The 19,079-nt window shown below is 37.0% G+C and overlaps 1 protein-coding gene across 1 annotated transcript in view; it reads left to right on the top strand.

Moving 5' to 3' along the window:
• Positions 1–19,079, top strand: part of ADCY6 (adenylate cyclase 6) — a 1,739,117-nt gene that overhangs the window by 1,718,021 nt on the left and 2,017 nt on the right. The window contains exon 23 of the mRNA XM_044083802.1: positions 17,590–19,079. This exon is cut by the window's right edge and continues 2,017 nt beyond it. Within this exon, the coding sequence (XP_043939737.1) occupies positions 17,590–17,718 (129 nt within the window). The 3' untranslated portion in view covers positions 17,719–19,079. The remainder of the gene's footprint in view (positions 1–17,589) is intronic.

Here is a 19,079-nt window from a genome sequence, read left to right as displayed (position 1 = left end):
AGCAATTAAATCGCAGTAAAGTAGGATGACAATTCAGTCGCAGTTAAGTAGGATGTATCATATATAAAACCTCAGTAAAAGATTATAGCACCCAGTTGTTTAGCATGTTCACCCTTATTGATGAATTCTTTCAAAACTTATTACTAAATATAAATAGATGGCAATAATATTTATACCTAATGTTTATAATACAGTGTATTTTACTGGATCTAACAGAAGTTATATTTCATTATTTACCAGCATTTAAGTAATCACTTTGTTTGTTGCTAACTTAAAGCATCAAGTTTGTTTTATGTAAACATTAATGAAAGTTAGTGCATTTTAATTTTCAGTGCATCCGTCCCATTTCCTACACATTTTCATATCTGTCCTTTCTTATTTATAAATGAGTGAAATTTTAGGTTAAAAACAACAAATTCACTTATCGTGATTAATGATTACAAGTTCCCTTTCCATATTCATAAATTGCCATTTTATGGCATATACTGAAAGTTTTTAGATTTAAATGGCAACATTCTATTTTGTATAATCAGCAAAGGTTAAACTGAGTGATTATTGTCAATTTAATACTATTTGTTCAGAATGTGATTGTTACATTCTGTGACATTCTAGTTCAGGCTTCTATTGTTTCCCTTGAACAACTTTGTCAGTTTGATGTCATGTATAAAACATTAGTTACCTTGGTAACAGCTTAAGTATTATGTATGGTCAAGATGTGTTACAAAACCACAAATCAAGTTAAAGCAATTATATGACTTGTTATGCACATTTACCTATATGAGAAAATCATCATGCTTCCCCTTGATGTTCAATATAGTGTATGTCATTTATGACAAGTTAAAACAGTAGTATTATTATACTCAAACCCATGTTATTAGACTGTATGTTGTCAATTTAATACTATTGTTCAGAATATGATTGTTACATTTTGTGACATTTCAGGTTCAGGCTTCTATTGTTTCTCTTGAACAACTTTGTCATGTATAAAACATTAGTTACCTTGGTAACAGCTTAAGTATTATATATGGTCAAGATGGGTTACAAAAACTACAATTCAAGTTAAAGCAATTACATGACTTTTTATGCATATTTACTTGTAGTGTATGTCATTTATGACAAGTTAAGACAGTAGTAGTGTTATACACAAGCCCATGTTATTAAATCCTGTCTTTAATATCTAAATTCAGCAGACTGCTTCATCTTATATGATAATTATATATTTTATGTCTAGATTTACTAAAATCATACATTACATAACTATTGTGTGTGGGTTTTTTTTATCAAAAATCAACTTAATGAGCTAAACAAAGTGTTGGGAGACCACTGATATATGTGTGCATGTGGTTTAAAACAGCCCTTTTATTTTATATATATATATATATATATATATATATATATATACATATTTTTTTTAAAACCAAAAACGTCATTGCCAAGAATCATCTCGGAGGTTCCTCAGAGCCGTTAAGCATTATTGTCACTCTGTCTCCGTTACCATAGCAACCTGGGAGCGTCTGTTTCTGTTAATGTGTCTGTGTACTGCGTACCAGAGGCTCGCGATGCACCTGAAGTAAAGCTTCACTTCACTGCAACTTCAAGCCTAAATTCCCTCCCTTTCAACAAGGCAGCAGCCGGGAAAAGAACAGAGAGCAAACAGATAAAAAAAAAAAACTCCCAACAAGCCGCCACAGCAAGAGACAACACGCTCCTCCAGCCCTCCCACCTCTCACTCAGCAGACGCACAAACAAAACACCCTCTGCCAAAATATCCCAGACCACAGCTCTATCCACCCCTCTCCCCTGGATCCAGGCTAAAACACCAAATGTCTCTTTCTAATACACAAGCATCAGCAAACCTCGACCACAAGCCGCAACCCACAGCCTCCCAGAGATGAAAACAGCAACACACAACAGCTGCCAGACACAGCTGCATCCACATACACCATGTCAGGCTTAATCAAATAGCACTCAAAGCTATGATACCTGCCATAATTGATATTAATTATGTTTAGACAGAATAATTACATTTGTACTAGCTGACAGACATGGCTGCATCCACGCATGCCATATCAGGATTGATCAAACAGCACTCGAAGCTATGATACCTGCCATAATTTATATCAACTATATTTAGACAGAATAATGACATTTGTACTAAGAGCTTGCTACTACTATTCAACCAGGATATACATGACATTTCTAAATCATACTTGAAGAAGGCATTAGTCTCCATGACATTTTTTTTCAAAACACTCTACTGTTACTGCTATTATATATGATGTTAATTTGTTACATTTGAGTCTGAACTCTGATGAATGGTACCTTGTTCAATTAGTTGATTAATTACTTAAATTATTATAAGTAAAAACAATGAAAAATAAACAAGATAAGTATTCACTGAGTTCAAGTAGGAGAACAGAAACTTCTGTGCGTATGTTATATGTTGCTTTGTTTGGCTTATATATAATGTAAATAGTAACCCATCTTGACCTACCTTTGTTTGTGAAGAATTACTGGACTCTCTGAACATTCTGAATAAATCATTACTGTTTCTCAGTTGTTTAAGAAACCCTTGTTTTTTTTTTTTTAAATAAAAACAGATGACAAGTGATGTACCATATCAGTTGATACTTTGAGAGATGTAGTTGTAAGAGTTATTTTTTGGGGACAGCTATCTTGGAATCAGTTTTTTGTTTCTTCTTCCTAGCATCAGTCCAAGGATTTGTTTCTTTTATTCTTTTAAGAGTAAGAGCCATCCCATTCCATTTCTTCTGGGATAGACACTATGTTGTTGTTTTTGATGAAAATAATAGCTTCTTCTAAGTCATTAAAGCTTCTCATCTCATTGGCAAAAAGTAATTTTATCTTGGCTGAAAAAGGCCGGCTGTGTTTTAATGTTGTTTTATTTCAACAGTTTTTTTTTATTGGCCAGACTTTTTTTCCTTTGTTTTAGCATTCTGGAAGAATAATCATTGTCAAGCCTTATCAGGCTTTGATTGTATTTTAAGGGTGATTTTCTCCAAGCAGATTTTAATATTAGTTCCTTCTCCATAAATGAAAGAAATTTTATAACTATGGATCTAGGAGTATTTATTGAGTTAGAAGCAGGTTTCCTCAGTGCTCAATGCACTTTTTCAATCCCAAATGAAAGTCTCTCAAGTCTAAAAATTCAGGAGTCCATGTTAAGAATAAAATAATGTCTTCTCCTTCAGTGTTTTCAGGTAGACCAAAGATCCTCATGTTGTTTCTCCTTGCCCTGTTTTCTAAGTCATCTATTTTGTTAAGCAGCCATGTATTCTGTTTAAGCAGAAATTCTTTTTGTAATTCTTCCTCTTTGAGTCTCCCTTCAATGTCATTTAGAGAAGTCTCTATATTTGTTATTTTTGTATAATATTGCTGTAATAGCTCCTTAAGAGTATCAGTCTGTTTTTGAGAATTTAATTTGAGGTTTTCTAAGTCATTTTAAAGCCGTCCATCTTCAAAGATAGTTCCCGTAAGGTAGATGTCATCAATTGCAGTTCTTTTTTCAAAGCAGCATCTGGATGAGAATTCCTTGAGTTCATATTCAGTGACTCAATATATCTCCAAGTTACTTGACAGGAAACATTTTGTAGATCTCCACCAAAACTGATATTTATGTAGTTTAGTAGTTTATCTATAGGTTTCTGACATTTTAAACTTGAAAAAATAATAAAATGTTCCTGTATTATTATACTAGTTTATGGAGCTCTCAAAATTCACTGCTCTCAGTTAGCCATCTAGGCTCTGCCCCTGATAGGTCTTTTTTAAGGAATGTGAAACTCTAGAAAACATATTTGCTAGAAGGGGATACCCCTATGAAAGCTCATTGAAGAAGCTTCTTTTAAAAGAGAGAGGTTATAAGCCTATATTATTAATGGATGAGGATGCTGCTAGAACACCATTGGTTAATAAAAAACTGCATCTGGCCAATATACAAGTGCATTAATCACAGCATTTAATAAAGTTCAAACATTAAGTGGATTATGCAAAAAAATTGGAATATTCTTAAGAAAAATACAAATTTATTGCGTGCATTGGGGAATGAACCTACAATCATTTGTAGGAGAGGGTCAATGTAAAAAACATGTTAGAAAGAAAAATGAATAAGATAGTTATACATTCAAGGATGTCCAAGTGTGGGAGATGTAACTTTTTGTAAGTTCATCATGGAGGGGGATAGAATTAATTTAAGAGGAAAAGATTTTTTATGTGAAAGGAAAGTATACATGTGACACAATGTGGGTGATTTATGGGGCTCATTGTCAGAACTGTGAGGGGGTTTTATATAGATAAAATGGAGCGAAAGCTCCATAATCATATTTATGACCATCTATACGAGATAAAAAAAGAAAAAAAACAAATGCTTTATATAGACACGTGGAGGAATACCCCTGAGCACTCCTTTAAATTTAGTATCTTAGAAAAGGTAGAAAAAAATCCAGGAGGGGTCCTTGGTCTACACACTTAGACAAGAATTAATTCGGCAACTGCGACTAGAAGCATATAGGTTCCCAGGATTAAATGACTCTGTTGCCATAACCCCTGTTTTAAAATTGAAATCATTGGAAAGGTGAAAAATAATTTGTTTATAGTGAATGCAAAGTTTATTCATTTATTTATCATTATTTTGGTTGTATACATTTATAAAAGTCTGTGTTCATCAATGCTTTAAAAAGAAGAAAATTATTGCTGGCCTTTTTAGAATGGTTTTAGAATGGCCTTTAGTATAAGGTGTATTTGTTAATAAGTATATGGCTTTTAGATTTGCATTGGGAATGTGGGGGTCACATGACATGTTCATTCATTATTTAAGGATCATTGTTTGTAGTATAAGCTGTATCTGAAGTTTTAAAGAGTTTAAAACGAAAGTGCTTGTACTTAGTGTTTAAACTTAGCGGGTTGCGTTGGTCTTCTCTGTTCAGTTACTTTTTTTTTTTGTTGAATTTTAGCTTGTTTTGTTTTATTTGTCAGTTTGAAGTTTATCCACAGACTTCCCCAACCCAGCAGTTACAGCAACATTGTTGACTGCATCTTTCTCAGATATCTGTAGAAAAAAATAATAATCCTGACCAACTTTGTTTCACACTAACACACATTAGCTATAGTAAAGTATTCCAACTTTTCTAGTGAAAAAATACATTTCTTAGATGTGTTATATGTAAAGAAATTTGACACTGCAATACGTAAGAAGAATGTTCAAGCTACCTGCAATGTTCATTCTTAACAGCATGCACCCAAAATACATGTATAAGAGTGTATTAAAAAGTCAATGTTTGAGAGTTAGTTGACTAAATACCACTGAAGAAGGGTTTTTACAAGAACTGGATAGTATGGCCAATGGCATTAAAATCAGGGGATATAATGGACAATTAATTGAGACAACTAAACAAATGGTAGTAGATGGCCGTGAAGATTAAGGAAAGCCCTGTCTACATGGTTCTGAAAGGAACTGTGATGATATTAATAATGGTGCCTCCTCTCAGTCTGGGAAATTAAGATATATTATGAAATCTAATACGCATATGAATATGATTAGACATATTATCAGTAAGAACTGGACAACACTACAATCAAATGCTGAAATTAAGAGTATTGTGGGGGAGGAACTGAAGTATACATATAAGAAAGAAAAATCTAAAACAATACTTGTGTTGTTAGGATTTATGACAGGGTAGTTTAAATACTTGTAATATAAAGAAAAAGAGCACCATACCGTTACAACTGTGTTTTTTGTACTGAAATTAATAGTAATATTCACCCCATTACCAAGCAGAATTTAGATTTAACACTTATGTTATATGCTTTACAGACAACTTTATATATATATTGCTAATTGTTTAGCATGTGATCACTTTTATACAAGTAAGACTAATCAAAAATTAAAAGAATAAATTAGTTCCCGTCTTTCAGAAATACATAGAAGAATTGAAACCAATGACTCATCTAAGGATATTTTGATGGGAAGAACATAAATTTAAATTTAGAGTTCTCCAAAAATTATACCCAAATTCACTTGGTGGTAATCTAATTGTGAAAACTGAAATACTAGAATATAAATGGATATTTTTTATAGCCAGTGTATCACCAGGTTTGAATAGTCAATGCAGCATTAAACCAGTATTAAAGCTTAAACAGGAACACTTGTATACTTAGTTTAGGTATGCTTTTAGAAGTGTTTTCTTGTCTAATGATAATTTAAATTCTGTTAAAATAATTCATGATTTCTTTTATTGTAAGTTTGGGATGTGTCTTTATTTGTGTATTTATGTATTTATCTGTCTATTTGTATATGTCATCATCCAAGTATATATGCTTTTTGTACATTTTAAGAAATGGTTCTTTAAATTTTAATTATTTATGGTCAACTGACTTTAAATTGAAGTAAGCTTGCTAATTAATTCTTGCATGTATTTATACATTCAGTTTTCAGTCAGTATTTATGAAGCACTGAAAGAGTCTATCTCGAAAGCATTGTCTTTTAGTTTTTTACTGCTGTAATAAATTTTTGATTGTTAGATATTGCGTTCCTAGTGTTTTTTTTCGTGCCTTTGACTTTATAAAACAAAGTGGAGTCAGTCATTTTTATCCACAGACTTCCCCAAAGCCAGCAATTACAGATACATTGTTGATTGCATCTTTTGCAGATATCTGTATAAAAAAATAACAATAATCGTGACCAAAGAGAAACATTTGTTTCACACTAACACAGTAGCTAAGGTACTCCAACTTAATCCACACACATGCATGCACACTAATCCTGCAAAGCCAGATTATTAAAGATTATTTAAAAACAATGATATTTCATCTACAGATGGCCTTCAGCCCATTGTAGCCACTTTGTTGACTGTATACAGTCATAATTGCTATGAAGAAATACATTACCTGTACTTTATTGGTAGCTTTCAATGAACTGCATTAAATTTAATAAAGATCACTAGCATCACAAATAAGAGCCAGTCTTGTCTAGCAAAGTTTAAATAGAAGAGTTTTTATGATGAGAGCATAATATTAACCACCTGATAACATATGTTACGTCAGTATTCACAGTCTCTGCAGATTTAAGTCATCTGAATAATTCCATATTAAAAGGAACAGTTACTAATGCAGAGACTGTTCTTGTTAGATAACTGCATTTCAGTGTTTCATCTACAAAGCAGTACCTGCTGCCCTTGAACAATAAATGGCCTTTGCTACATTACAAAATCAGTGTGCTGTTGATATTGTCATAACATTTCCCAAACTATTACAGCTGTGCATCAGGGAATGGGTGACAAAAAACCACCATAGGTTCATAGTCAGTAGGCATGCAGTCTAGGACACCATTAAGGAGCCTAGACCAAATTCCCAATCGCCCCAAAGCACTGTCTGGTTAAGTGACTTGCTGAAAGTCACACAGTAAGTAAATGAAGGTGGAAAGATTCAAACCATGAACCCTTGGCACAAGAAGCAGCTTATTAACAAGTCAAAGCTTTAATCATCTGTGCTAACTGCCAGACAGAGTAACTGCTTTTAGCTAAATGCAGAAAATATCCTTTATAGGTTCATAGGTGTGTACTAGACCAACGGCCCTGGTGCCTTTACAAGCCTACCCCATAGTGACCTGGCATTTTACCACCGTTAGTTCCGGTGCCTGTATCAAGTAGAGCCACTAGAGTGATCCCCGGGGTGAACTTTATATTTCCCATCCACTCATCAAGATTTCTCTTGAAAAGGGCCAGTGAGGTGCTCTGCTTGACATGCAAGGGAAGTCTATTCCAGAGCATGAGCAGTCTCTTGGTTATGAACCTGTACCTCCAGCATGTTCTGTTGATTTTGGTAATGAGGTTGAGGTCCCTGGAGTGTGTGGTGCGGAGGGATTGGGATTTCTTTCGATGTAACATTTCTAAAAGGGCTGGGTCAGACATGGCTTTGTAAGTCAAGCAGAGATTGCCTCTTAATAGATGATATGAGACAAAGAAAAGCTGGAGTTTGAGTCTGTCCATGTAGGCCATGTGTTTAAGGCCTAGGATCCTGTTCATGAGGTACTTTTGTGGCCTTTCCAACTGTTTAATGAGGCACATGCCAAATGGAGTATTATACTCGATGATTGGTCTAATGAGGGAAGAGTAGAGAGAGATAATGACCTCTTTCTTCCTGGATGTAAAACCCTTGGTAATGAGATGTGCCACATAGGACTTTCTGACCACAGTGCAATGTGGTGGTCGAAAGAGAAGTTGCTGTCAACCTTGTCCCTATATTTCTTATAATGCCTTCATTATTCTGTGGGCTCCATCAATGTGGTAATTATTGGGAACTGAGTTTTTCCCCAAAGGGAATGATGACACATTTTTTGACATTAAACTTAAGGCCATAGTTTTGACACCAATTGTTGGTCTCAGTGAGACCTTTCTGTAGGATGTCTACATCACTTGAGGAATTAATAATGGCTCCCAGCTTGCAGTCATTGGCGAACTTGGTCAGCCAGAGTCCCTCTGTGTTGGCCTGGACTTCTGAGAAGTAGATGCCAAACAGGAGAGGACTCAAACTGATCCCTGTGGGACTCCACTCATGACTGGTCGACAGTCTGACTTGGAGTCTGCTACTTTCACACTATGGGTTCACACTATGGGTTCTATCTGTGAGCCAGTTTGTAACCCACCTAGTGATATAGGGGTTTATGCCTAGTTTGGTGAGTCTGTCAATAATTCCTGAGTGGGGAATGGTATCAAAGGCCTTCGCCAGATCAAGGTAGGCTGTATGAACAGACTTGCCCTCATCCACAGCTCTGGTGACTGACTCAAAGAAGTCAAGCAGGTTGAGCAGGCATGATCTACCCTTTACAAAACCAAATTACATGGGATCCAGAGTTTGGAGATTCCCCTGTATCCCTGTTAATTAGGTCCATGATGATGTGCTCCATAGCCTTACACATCAGATTTGTCAGGCTAATGGGGTGATAATTCCCAGGATCTGTAGTCGCTCCTCCTTTATGGAAAGGGATGACTGTAGCAGTGTGCCATTTTGTAGGAACAAAGCCTGAGGTGAGGCTGTGATTGAACAGGACACACAGGTGTGGTGCCAGTTCACTTGGTAGTTCATATAGAACACAGCCAGGGATATTGTTGGGTCCCATGGAAGCTGCATTCTTGGCCTTTGACAATGCAGCTTTAACCTGTGCTGCAGTAATGCTGGGTGCCTGGTATTCTTCCGGTATTGGGATTGGTCTTTTGGGGGGGTAAAGTTGGCATTGAATCTGTCGGCCAGTATGTTGGCATTATCTGTTGGCTCAGTATAGGAGGTACCATTGTGCAGCAACTCAGAGCAAATCTGGGTATTGCCTTGGAGATTCTTGATATAACTATAGAAGGCTTTGTGGTTGTTTTTAGTGTCTGCTGCAATTCTGCCTTCATAGCTAGCTTTAGAGGTTTTGATGATGGATCTCAACTTTTTGTTGAGGCTAAAAAGGGAGTTTTTCCAGTCTTGGGACTTCACTTTTTTCTGCAACAGTTAGTTTCTTCTGTTGTAGAGTTTGTTATTGGCAGGGGACCACCAGATTGGCTTTCGTTTTTTTGGAGGAGAGCGTCTTGGTTATGTTGGGAATGACTAGTTCATTGCATTTATGTACATGTTCATACAGTGCATTGGTGTATGATTCGTTATTCATGCACCTATTTTCCATTTGCGTGGTTGCTGTGAAGTTAGCCACCTCTGTTTTTAGGAGCCCAAAGTCAGCTTTGGAGAAGTTTTTCATGGTGGTTACCTTTGTTGGTGGTGTGGATGAGATGTGGATTTCCATGGTAATTAGTTGGTGGTCAGATCTAACCAGGGAGGAATTGACTGTTGGTGTTGAGCAACGGTTGCCCATGTTAGAAATAACTAGGTCAAGGATGTTGCTTCCTCTAGTGAGGGTAAGAATGAGTTGGTCCAGCGCATTGGGATTAATAAATTCCAGGAAGCGTTGGGCAAGTGTATTGGTGCATGAGTAGTTTTCCCAATTGATGGTGGGGTAGTTGAAGTCACCCAATATGAGAGTGTTGGGTTGGACCCTAATAGTTTCCAGGGTGCTTAGGAGTGTGGAGTGAGAGTCTTGGGACATGGTTGGGGACGTAGAGCAGGCTACAACCTGGATTGCCGTCTTACCCACTGTTAGTTGTACCTGAAGTATCTCTGATGCGTTATGATGTGCTTTTAGTCTGGAGGTGTGCATATCCTTTGAGTATGGAGACGTCACCGCCTTTGGAGCTTCAGTCCATGTTCTGGGGCTGAAAAGTGTGAAATGAGTTATAGCTTGGTAACACAGGGGTGCTTTCTGCTGCTTTAAACCAGGTCTCCGTTACAGCACAAATGTCGATGTTCTCCATTTTGAGGAGTGCTTCGAGTGAGTACATCTTGAGATTTAGACTTCTAGCGTTGAGCAGCATGACCCTCAGATTGCATTTATTTATATCTGTTATGGTAGTAATTTGATCTTTGGAACACTGCCTAAAAAAGGCACTATAGGGGTGGCAATAGCATTAGCCAGTATCTGGAAACCTAAGAGTGAAAGATGCAGGCGATCTCTGGCAAAGCATTGAGGTCTGTCAGTCATGTCATCCCAAGCAGACAGATACTGGATCCCCTTAGAATGACACCAGAAACTTAGCCAATTGTTGAAGTCAATCATTTTCTGCTTGTACTGCGATATCATTCTGGGCAATGGTAGGATGCTGCTCAGGGCTAGGGTCATACCTGCCTGGGCCATATAATCTGAGAGCTCCTCCATGTCTCTCTTCATGTAGTCCAGGGAGATGCGTCTCAGGTCATTCATACCCACATGGACAATGACAGAGTCATACTAGTACTTGTGGAGTGACCTGAGTGCGTGTGTTGTGTCAGATCCTGACACCCAACAGACAGCTGACTGTTACCTTCTCCTTATTCAGCCTAGTGAGTGGGACATCAGTGTACCTCACTATCGAGTCACCTATGATTAGTGTATTGGGCAAGCTGTTTTGCCTTATGGCCTTAAGTTGAGGGGCACACGTGTAGGTGAGCTATGTGTCTTGTGATTTGTGCTGTGTTGTGGTGGTCGAGTGCGTTTCTGATTTGGAGGTCTCTGCTCTTTGGGTAGATTTCTATTGGGACCCTCCACGAAGGTGGGTATGTGGTTTGTGTTTTTATGTGAGAGCTGTGATGGTGAGTGTTTTGGAGGGCTGTGTGTTACATATGGTTTGGTGCAAGTGTTGACCTTCTCCTCTTGACCAGCTATTCCAGTCTTGGCTGGAGAGTGCATGTCTTCCAATTTGGATATATAAGTGCATCTCTGAAGTCTGAGTGTTGGGAGGTAAGAGGAGAGGGTTGTCTGTGTACGAGGCAGTTGCTACACTGCCTCAGAATGCCCAAGTTTACCAGTTTAATAGGAGAAATTACAGGGAACTGACCTTTAGACATGCCAGGAGGGATGATCATTATTAATAAGTACTGGAGCTGTTTCCTTATATGACGTTTAGTGCTGTTAGCACTTAGGTGTGCTACAATAATTTCTGCAAGAAGACATATGAAGTGCTTGGCGAATAAGCTAGTTAAATGCAAGAGAGAAGAGAAACTAGCAGGAACTAAGGGGAAATATTGAAGAGCAGACTTTCTGGCACTGGTAATAGTTTACCCTAGCTTAGTGGCACTGCACTGCGTGCAAACATGGGCTTTAAAATAAGAAAGTTGAAAGGGAGCTAGAAACCACTCCTCTTGTGATAGATAGGCTACCTAGTGCTTACCACTCCCACTGATAAGCTGAGAGGCTTCCCTCTAACACAGAACGGTCTGGGGAACTCAGCAACTACAATACAGTCCTGAATACAGCAAATCTGTATCTGGAGTACTCTAGTAACAGGAAAGGCAGGAAAACAAGCTATAACATTTTTTTTAAATAGTAGCAAATGAGCAAACTGATTTAAACAAATTAACCAATAACAAAGCTCAAAACTGAGCCCTGTTCCAGCAGTCTTCAGTCAGACAAGTTCTAGCTGCACACTTCGACCACTAGGGTGCAGGGGAACCTTTGGCCTGGATTAGTGCTGAAGTTATACAAACAAAGCTAGATTTAGCAGGTCTGAATCTAGTCTATGCTACAGCAAACAAGGTGCACCAATTTCAGAAAGAAACAGTTCAAATAAGCAGGTACAATAAGCTTTTAGCCAGAAATTCCCAGCTCAGAAGGGCATAATCTACCCTCTCCTCCCACAAGAGTGCAGACCACAAACCTTCTTAATGTAAAATAACTGGCCTGAAGCCCAAGTGCTTAAACCAGAACTAAGACACTTAACAGACACTAAGCCTTCAGTCAGCAACTCCCAGCTTATAAGGATGTAAGCTACCTGTCCTGCACAAGAGTGCAGACCACAAACCTTCTTAATGTAAAACAACTGGCGTGAAGCTCAAGTGCTTAAACCAAAAGGCTTAAAATAACAGTTGCAACTTAATCAACCTACTAACAAGTAGTAATAAATGCAGCAGAATAAATGCAATGAAGTATTTTTAAGAATAGGCAGCAAAATAAAGCAATAAAGGACGAAGAAACACAAAAACAGTAAAAGCAGATGGATAAAGTGCATTTTTTAATATAACAGTAGCAAACGAGCAAATTGATTTAAACAAATTCACAAATAAAAAAGATTTAAACAAATTCACAAATAAAAAAGCTAAAAACTGAACCCCATTCCAGCAGACTTCAGTCAGACAAGTTCTAATTGCACACTCCTGCCACTAGGGTGCAGGGGAACCTTCTCCCAAAAAAAAGATGGCCTGGATAAGTGCTCAAGTTAAACAAACAAAGCTAGATTTAGCAGGTCTGAATCTAGTCTATGCTACAGCAAACAAGATGCACCAATTTCAGAAAGAAACAGTTCAAATAAGCAGGCACAATAAGCCTTTAACCAGAAATTCCCAGCTCAGAGGGGCAGAATTTACCCTCTCCTCCCACAAGAGACTATCCGATCTTGTAGAGAACTTGCATCACTGTAATACATAACGTTTGCGTAATAGATGCTGAAGACTAAGCAGTTCTGATCATCACTCCTAATAATGCAGACTGTATGACATAACAAATGTTAACCCCTTCACAGTTGCCAGAGGCTGAAAAGAAGGTATGGCAAAAATGTATTACTAAAATGCAACTTGTTTAGACTATATATATTACACAATCCAGACTCATTAATGAAGTAATTCTTAGTTGGTCATTACAATCCAGTAACCAAAAACTCCTGTCTGTCCACAACCTATCAAATCTGCTGGGCATTGTTTGTATTCGTACCTTGTTGTCAAGGCCTGGAACTCCTTATGTCTATCCATCAGGTCAGTACCTTCCCTTCCATCCTTCAAAACCATTCTGAAAGATCTCCTAGCTAAAAGCTGGCTGTGTTCTTGTTGAACACCAGGATAAACTATATCCCTAAATGTGGGCAAATACCTATTCATACATTACATTTTCTTATTATTCCTTCTTCACCCACTTCTTTACTTCTATCAGTGTCTCTCTAAATATACCATAAGCCTGATTTTCTCTCACTTTGTATTGCAATTCTTGTTTATATTATACTAACTTACCTTTAATTTCTCTGTAAACAGGCTAAAAGTTATTTAGCTATTAAGTCATTGTCATATAACTTGTATCTGTTCTTAACCCATGTTTTCATATTATGTCCAATTCATACCTCTCAACCCCTTAGCCCAAAAATGTGGTTAAAGCCTAAAATAATGCAAGGGACAAAGGCCCAAAAATATGGGCATATTTTAAATATTGCTCTTATAAATTCAAAAGTTGATAGAATAAAAGATTTTGCATTAGCATGCATTTTTGAAGGATATGAAGTCCGTAACTAAAAAGTCTTTCATTATTTAGTGACTTCCATCCTCCGTGATTTGTCAGAAAACCACACATTGTTTGAGAAAGAGAGCAGAAATATCAGGCAAATACTATGGACATTCTGTGAAATGTATAGTTGAGAGGTAGACTCTAATTTGGCATAATTATTTAACTGAATTTGTTTTGTGTTTTATTTTTAAAGACTGTAAAATTATTATTCTTAAAATGTTTTATAATACTTTGGAGCTTTTCTCCACAGGACACATCTGAAAATGGGCTCCTACCATGTCAAACTTTCCTGGTAATCAAATGTCAATAAATAAATTCATTCTTTAGTGTAATTAACAAAGCAAAACAATTAAGACAGTATAGATGCTGCATCAGCTTTTTCCAACAACATACAAGTCATGCAAAAATCAGAAGTATTATTGCCTACAACATATTAATTTTATGCGGGGTTGGCTTACGTGCTTTTGCAGAACAAGTACATCTTATTTTCACCTCCCTATGTCTTCTCTGTGATGAAGAATAGCTGTCCCCTCTAATATCACTCAGAACAGGTCTGACTTACCTGAATGGTTGGTAATGCTGGATTGTTGGTTTTTCGGACATGATCACCAGGTACAATGGACAAAGGCACAGATAATACAGTTCATGTGAGACAAATACCAGCAATAATAAGATAATTTGCCTAATTAGAGGAAAGAGAATACCAACAATGGTAAACCAGACTACTAAAAAGTTAGAGAGGGAAGGGGAACTATAAGGAGGGAGGCATGAGGACTATAAAAATGAATAAAACCTAACAGCAAGACAATAGTAACACTACCAATAATAATAGAATCTAAATATATATAGTATCATGCATATATATATATATATATATATATATATATGTGTGTGTGTGTGTGTGTGTGGATCTACTTGTTTTCAGCGAATGCTGTTTCACCAAAATTTGACATTCGTGAGTGGATTTATGCAAGTGCGTTTTATCGAAAATGCACTTTCCCGTAAATTACTAGGTAAAACAAAAAAACTAAATGATGTAAATAAAGAAAAAACATGCAGTTTGCATGTTAACTTAGTTGTACATCAACGTTGAGATCGTAGAACAATGGGGATGAGGGAACATTCCCTTTTCCCCACTTTAGTGAGAACTCTGAGTGAGAATATTAAAGTAGGGGGTGTGGGGGCATAGCCCCCCCACATGGGGGGTGCAGGGGAGCTTGCCCCCTGCATAAAAGTGTTTTAAGTGTTAGTTTTTTTTTTTTTTTGTTATGGATTTACACAAAAGTGTGTTTTCATTGAAACGCACTTTCGTGTAAATGCATTCGTGGATTTACGTTTCGGTGAAACGCATATTCGTTAGAATTAGAATGCAGTAGCTCCATATATATATATATATATATATATATATATATATATATATATATATATATATATATATATAGGCCTGTATCAGATGATTGACTTTTTGGAAACTCAAAAAAAAATATGAGAGAGACCATAAGATCGATTTTCCAAAAACTTGAACATTAAAAAAAAAAAACCACACAAAAATTTACCTTTGCTTACATTTTGCAATAGAGCAAGTCACCCTGCACCCCCACACCATCTGCAAATTATATATACCAACCCTGAGATCGCACTACAGTGAGGAAGAGTAAATATCTTGATCCTCGCTGTTCCATGCTCTCCATTTGAGTTTTCAAAAATTCGATCATATAGTCTTGACCATATGGAGTTCAAGTCTCTGAAAACTCGATCAATTGATAGGAACCAATATATATATATATATATATATATATATATATATATATATATATATAGTGATATAGTGTCTATATTATAAGATCGACGGTTGAAAACATTGAACAACACCATATGGTCGATGTCTTCAAATGTCGACTTTATAAAAAGACAAAAAAAGAAAAAAGTACCCTAACGGGTTAAGCAGGGGGCGAGCTCCCCTGCACCCCCCACACCCCCCGCTACTTAAATATACCAACTCTGGGACTGCACAACATTGCAGTAAACAGAAATCTTCCCTTACGGAGATTTCCGTTTACATGCTCGAGATTCTGAGCGTTCAATATTCTCGGGTCGACAATCTCAGATTCAACATTGTCGACTTTCGAGAATATAATATAGACCCATATATATATATATATATATATATATATATATATATATAGTTTTTTTTTTTTTTTTTTGCATAATAGGGAAGATTGAAGAAAGATAGGTGAAGGAAGCAAAGACTGTCAATGTAAAATATAGCACTTATTTGGAAAATAGCCTGAGCTACGAGAGACATGCCTATTTGCTGGAACAGGCAAACAAGATCTAAGGTAATGTGGGGTTTGGAGGGGATTATGGGTAAGAGGAGGAGCATCTTTGATCCAAAGTCAGAGATGTGGCTGAAGTTGGAGCTGAGGTTAGATCTGAAAGTCAGTGGTTGAGGAACGAATGAAAAAGACAAATCAGGTCTTTTTTCTGTAGGTTTTTTCTTTTTTTGTACAACTGCTTTCAAACATGAATTATGTTGATGTTCCTCATTTTTTTCTAAAACTAACTTAGTGTAATCTTTTGACATTATTCCAGCTGAGCATTTAAACTGGTATATGCAAGGCTGTGATTTCACATTTAAGAAATTTGGCATTGTTTTTGACTAAAGTAAAATTAGCACATCTTAATAATTCGATACATTTTGCTACTGGTCCTTTTACCCCTGAATCTGATGAATGGTACTGCTGGTAAAAATGTTTGCCTTTTCCGTGTTTAACTGCTAATGAATTTATATGCAGGTTTCCTATTAAAAAAAAAAAATGGCTCCACTATGATCTAACAGTCTACTACTCGAGTGTCTAAATAGTAGAAATGAACAATTAACTGCATTTGTACTACGCTTAGAAGTAATTCCTGATGTTAAGCAACATATTATAACATAATGTAACATTAATGAGCCTAGCCCCCCAAATATCCAATTATAGTATTCCACGCTAGTACAAGGAAAGACCATCTGAAACGACAGATACAAGAGTTAGTATGAAGAAAAAATACACTTACCTAATTTAAAGCCAGAGAGTCTTAACCACATCTTTCCCTGGAGGTGGCAAATGAGATCTGAGGTAATTGGAGTTGGTGCATTCTGGGTAAGGGAGAAGCTCCAGAGTTCCAAGTTGACACGAGCTTTTGCAACGGCCGAGTCGAATCTGATGGTTCTGATCAGAACCTGTCAGTTGAGGACAGAATGAAAATTAACAACATCAGATCTTGTTTTTTTCGTAGAATTAAGTATATATGGAAATATTGCTTATTTTTGTAATTACGAACAAACAACTAGCAATATCTCCAGTGTAGTGTACACTATATATAAATGGACATTGACAATTTTCCTGTCTCCCACCATGGTATTTCACACACTACCCCTCAAAAAGCATACAGGAATGTCCGTTATGACAATATTAACATAAATATGAATAACAAGTAGCAAACCGTGATTAATTTGTCTAGTTTAGAGTATCCTGGATTAACAGTCTTGGTGCCATTTTGTTAATAAAGCCTTGCCCTTTCTAGTACTGCCTTTTATTAACTGATACACCACTAAATTGAAGAAAACCAAAGAAAATCTGGATGTCATATGAAGCTACATGTGTTAACTGAAAGTATACAGAAAAAGTACTATAGGATTGAATGAGATATTATTGCAGTGCAGATGACATATAACCATTTATTTTTGTGTGTTTCAGGTAACTACTGATCTTTATCAGGTCTTGGCAGCTAAAGGTTACCAGCTGGAGTGCCGAGGGATCATCAAGGTCAAAGGAAAGGGAGAGATGACCACATATTTTCTGAATGAGGGGCCAAATAATAGCTAGCAAGCACCTGGGGAAAAAAGCTGCCTTCCAGGCTTTAGAGACCTGTCCACAGAGTTCTGCTGTGCTCACATCCCATTTTAAAGTATCAACTGCTGCTGAACCATGGGACCTAGAAGACTGTAGGGGCCTCTTCATGCTGTGTACAACCCCCAACCATCTGCAGGTGGAGAACTGGCAAGTTCAGCAGTGATGCTTGTACCACTTTGCAAAAAACTAGAAATCTGTTGGCCTTGCACCTTGGATTACTTCAGGATTTGAAGTATTTGATTTACAGATAATGAGGTTTTGAGGGTGGGCCTTCCATACTGTTGCAACTGACATTTATTTATTTAATGTTCCTTATTTCTATGATGTCCTTGCAAAAATTCATGAGACTTGACCAAAGAACGAGCAACATGGAAGCAGTAATGAAGGATGTGCAAAGTGATTGCAGGATGTGGCATGATCTACTCTGCATTCTCACTGGACTGCTGTGCTCATCTTGGGGCTGTGAGTTTGTGTTATTGAGTCTTTTCTTTTTCTCAGCTGCTGTAGTTGCAGGCAGTTTTGAACTGGATGCCCTTTGACAGTCCATGATCTTTTGGAGTTATGTATGTATTCTGTTTACTGCTCAGCAGAGGTTCATTTTTACTCTTATGAACTTCTATAGTGTTTGCCTTGCTCAAGGTCCCATGCCCACGGGAGTCTCTCCTTTTTGGGAGAAGTTTTTTTTTTTTTTTTTTAACTTGCAAAGACTAATTTAAAAACTGAAGACCTTGGTGCCCAGAGTCTACACACAAAAACAAAATCTTATTAATCTTGAAAGTGTGAGCCATTTTGACAAGTGTCATTAAGGGCCTTCTTGAAGCTGATGACCAATCCAGTGAAAGTTGGGCATGTAGAGCAGCCTTTGAGGGGGAGGGTTATTGTTCATATGCCTCTTTGCCCAGGTCTGTGAATCATTCCACATACAGCTTGGTAAGCATCAGTCCAGGAGCAACTCTTCTCCCCTTTGGAGAATAACTGTAAGAAATGGACTGCATGCTGACTAACTGTACTGTGTTCATTATGATTCTTGGAGATGTCAATGGGTGGTGATCTTGTTTCTTTTCAGATACTGTGAAATGTTCATTTGCCAAACTGCAAGCCTTATTTAAGGTTATTCTTCAGAGTTCCCTTTTGGGATGTGGCATGTATGTTATGTTTCAGTCTGGAAACCTGGCTTTACGTCCTGTTATAATAATCTGTATATGCATGTGCAGCTTACCCACTTTTCAACCAACCACAGATTCACACCACCAAAGTTCAGGGAGCAAGGTGCCATTCTTGGATTTCAGTGTGCTGTTTGATAAAAAAAATTTAAATAGGTTTGAAATGCTACT

This window comes from Protopterus annectens, chromosome 9.part0 (assembly GCF_019279795.1).
Source record: "Protopterus annectens isolate FY-2018-M chromosome 9.part0, PAN1.0, whole genome shotgun sequence".
Lineage (NCBI taxonomy): Eukaryota > Metazoa > Chordata > Ceratodontiformes > Protopteridae > Protopterus > Protopterus annectens.
The sequence above is the reverse complement of the archived record's forward strand: the minus strand, read 5'-3'. Positions and strand labels throughout refer to the sequence as shown.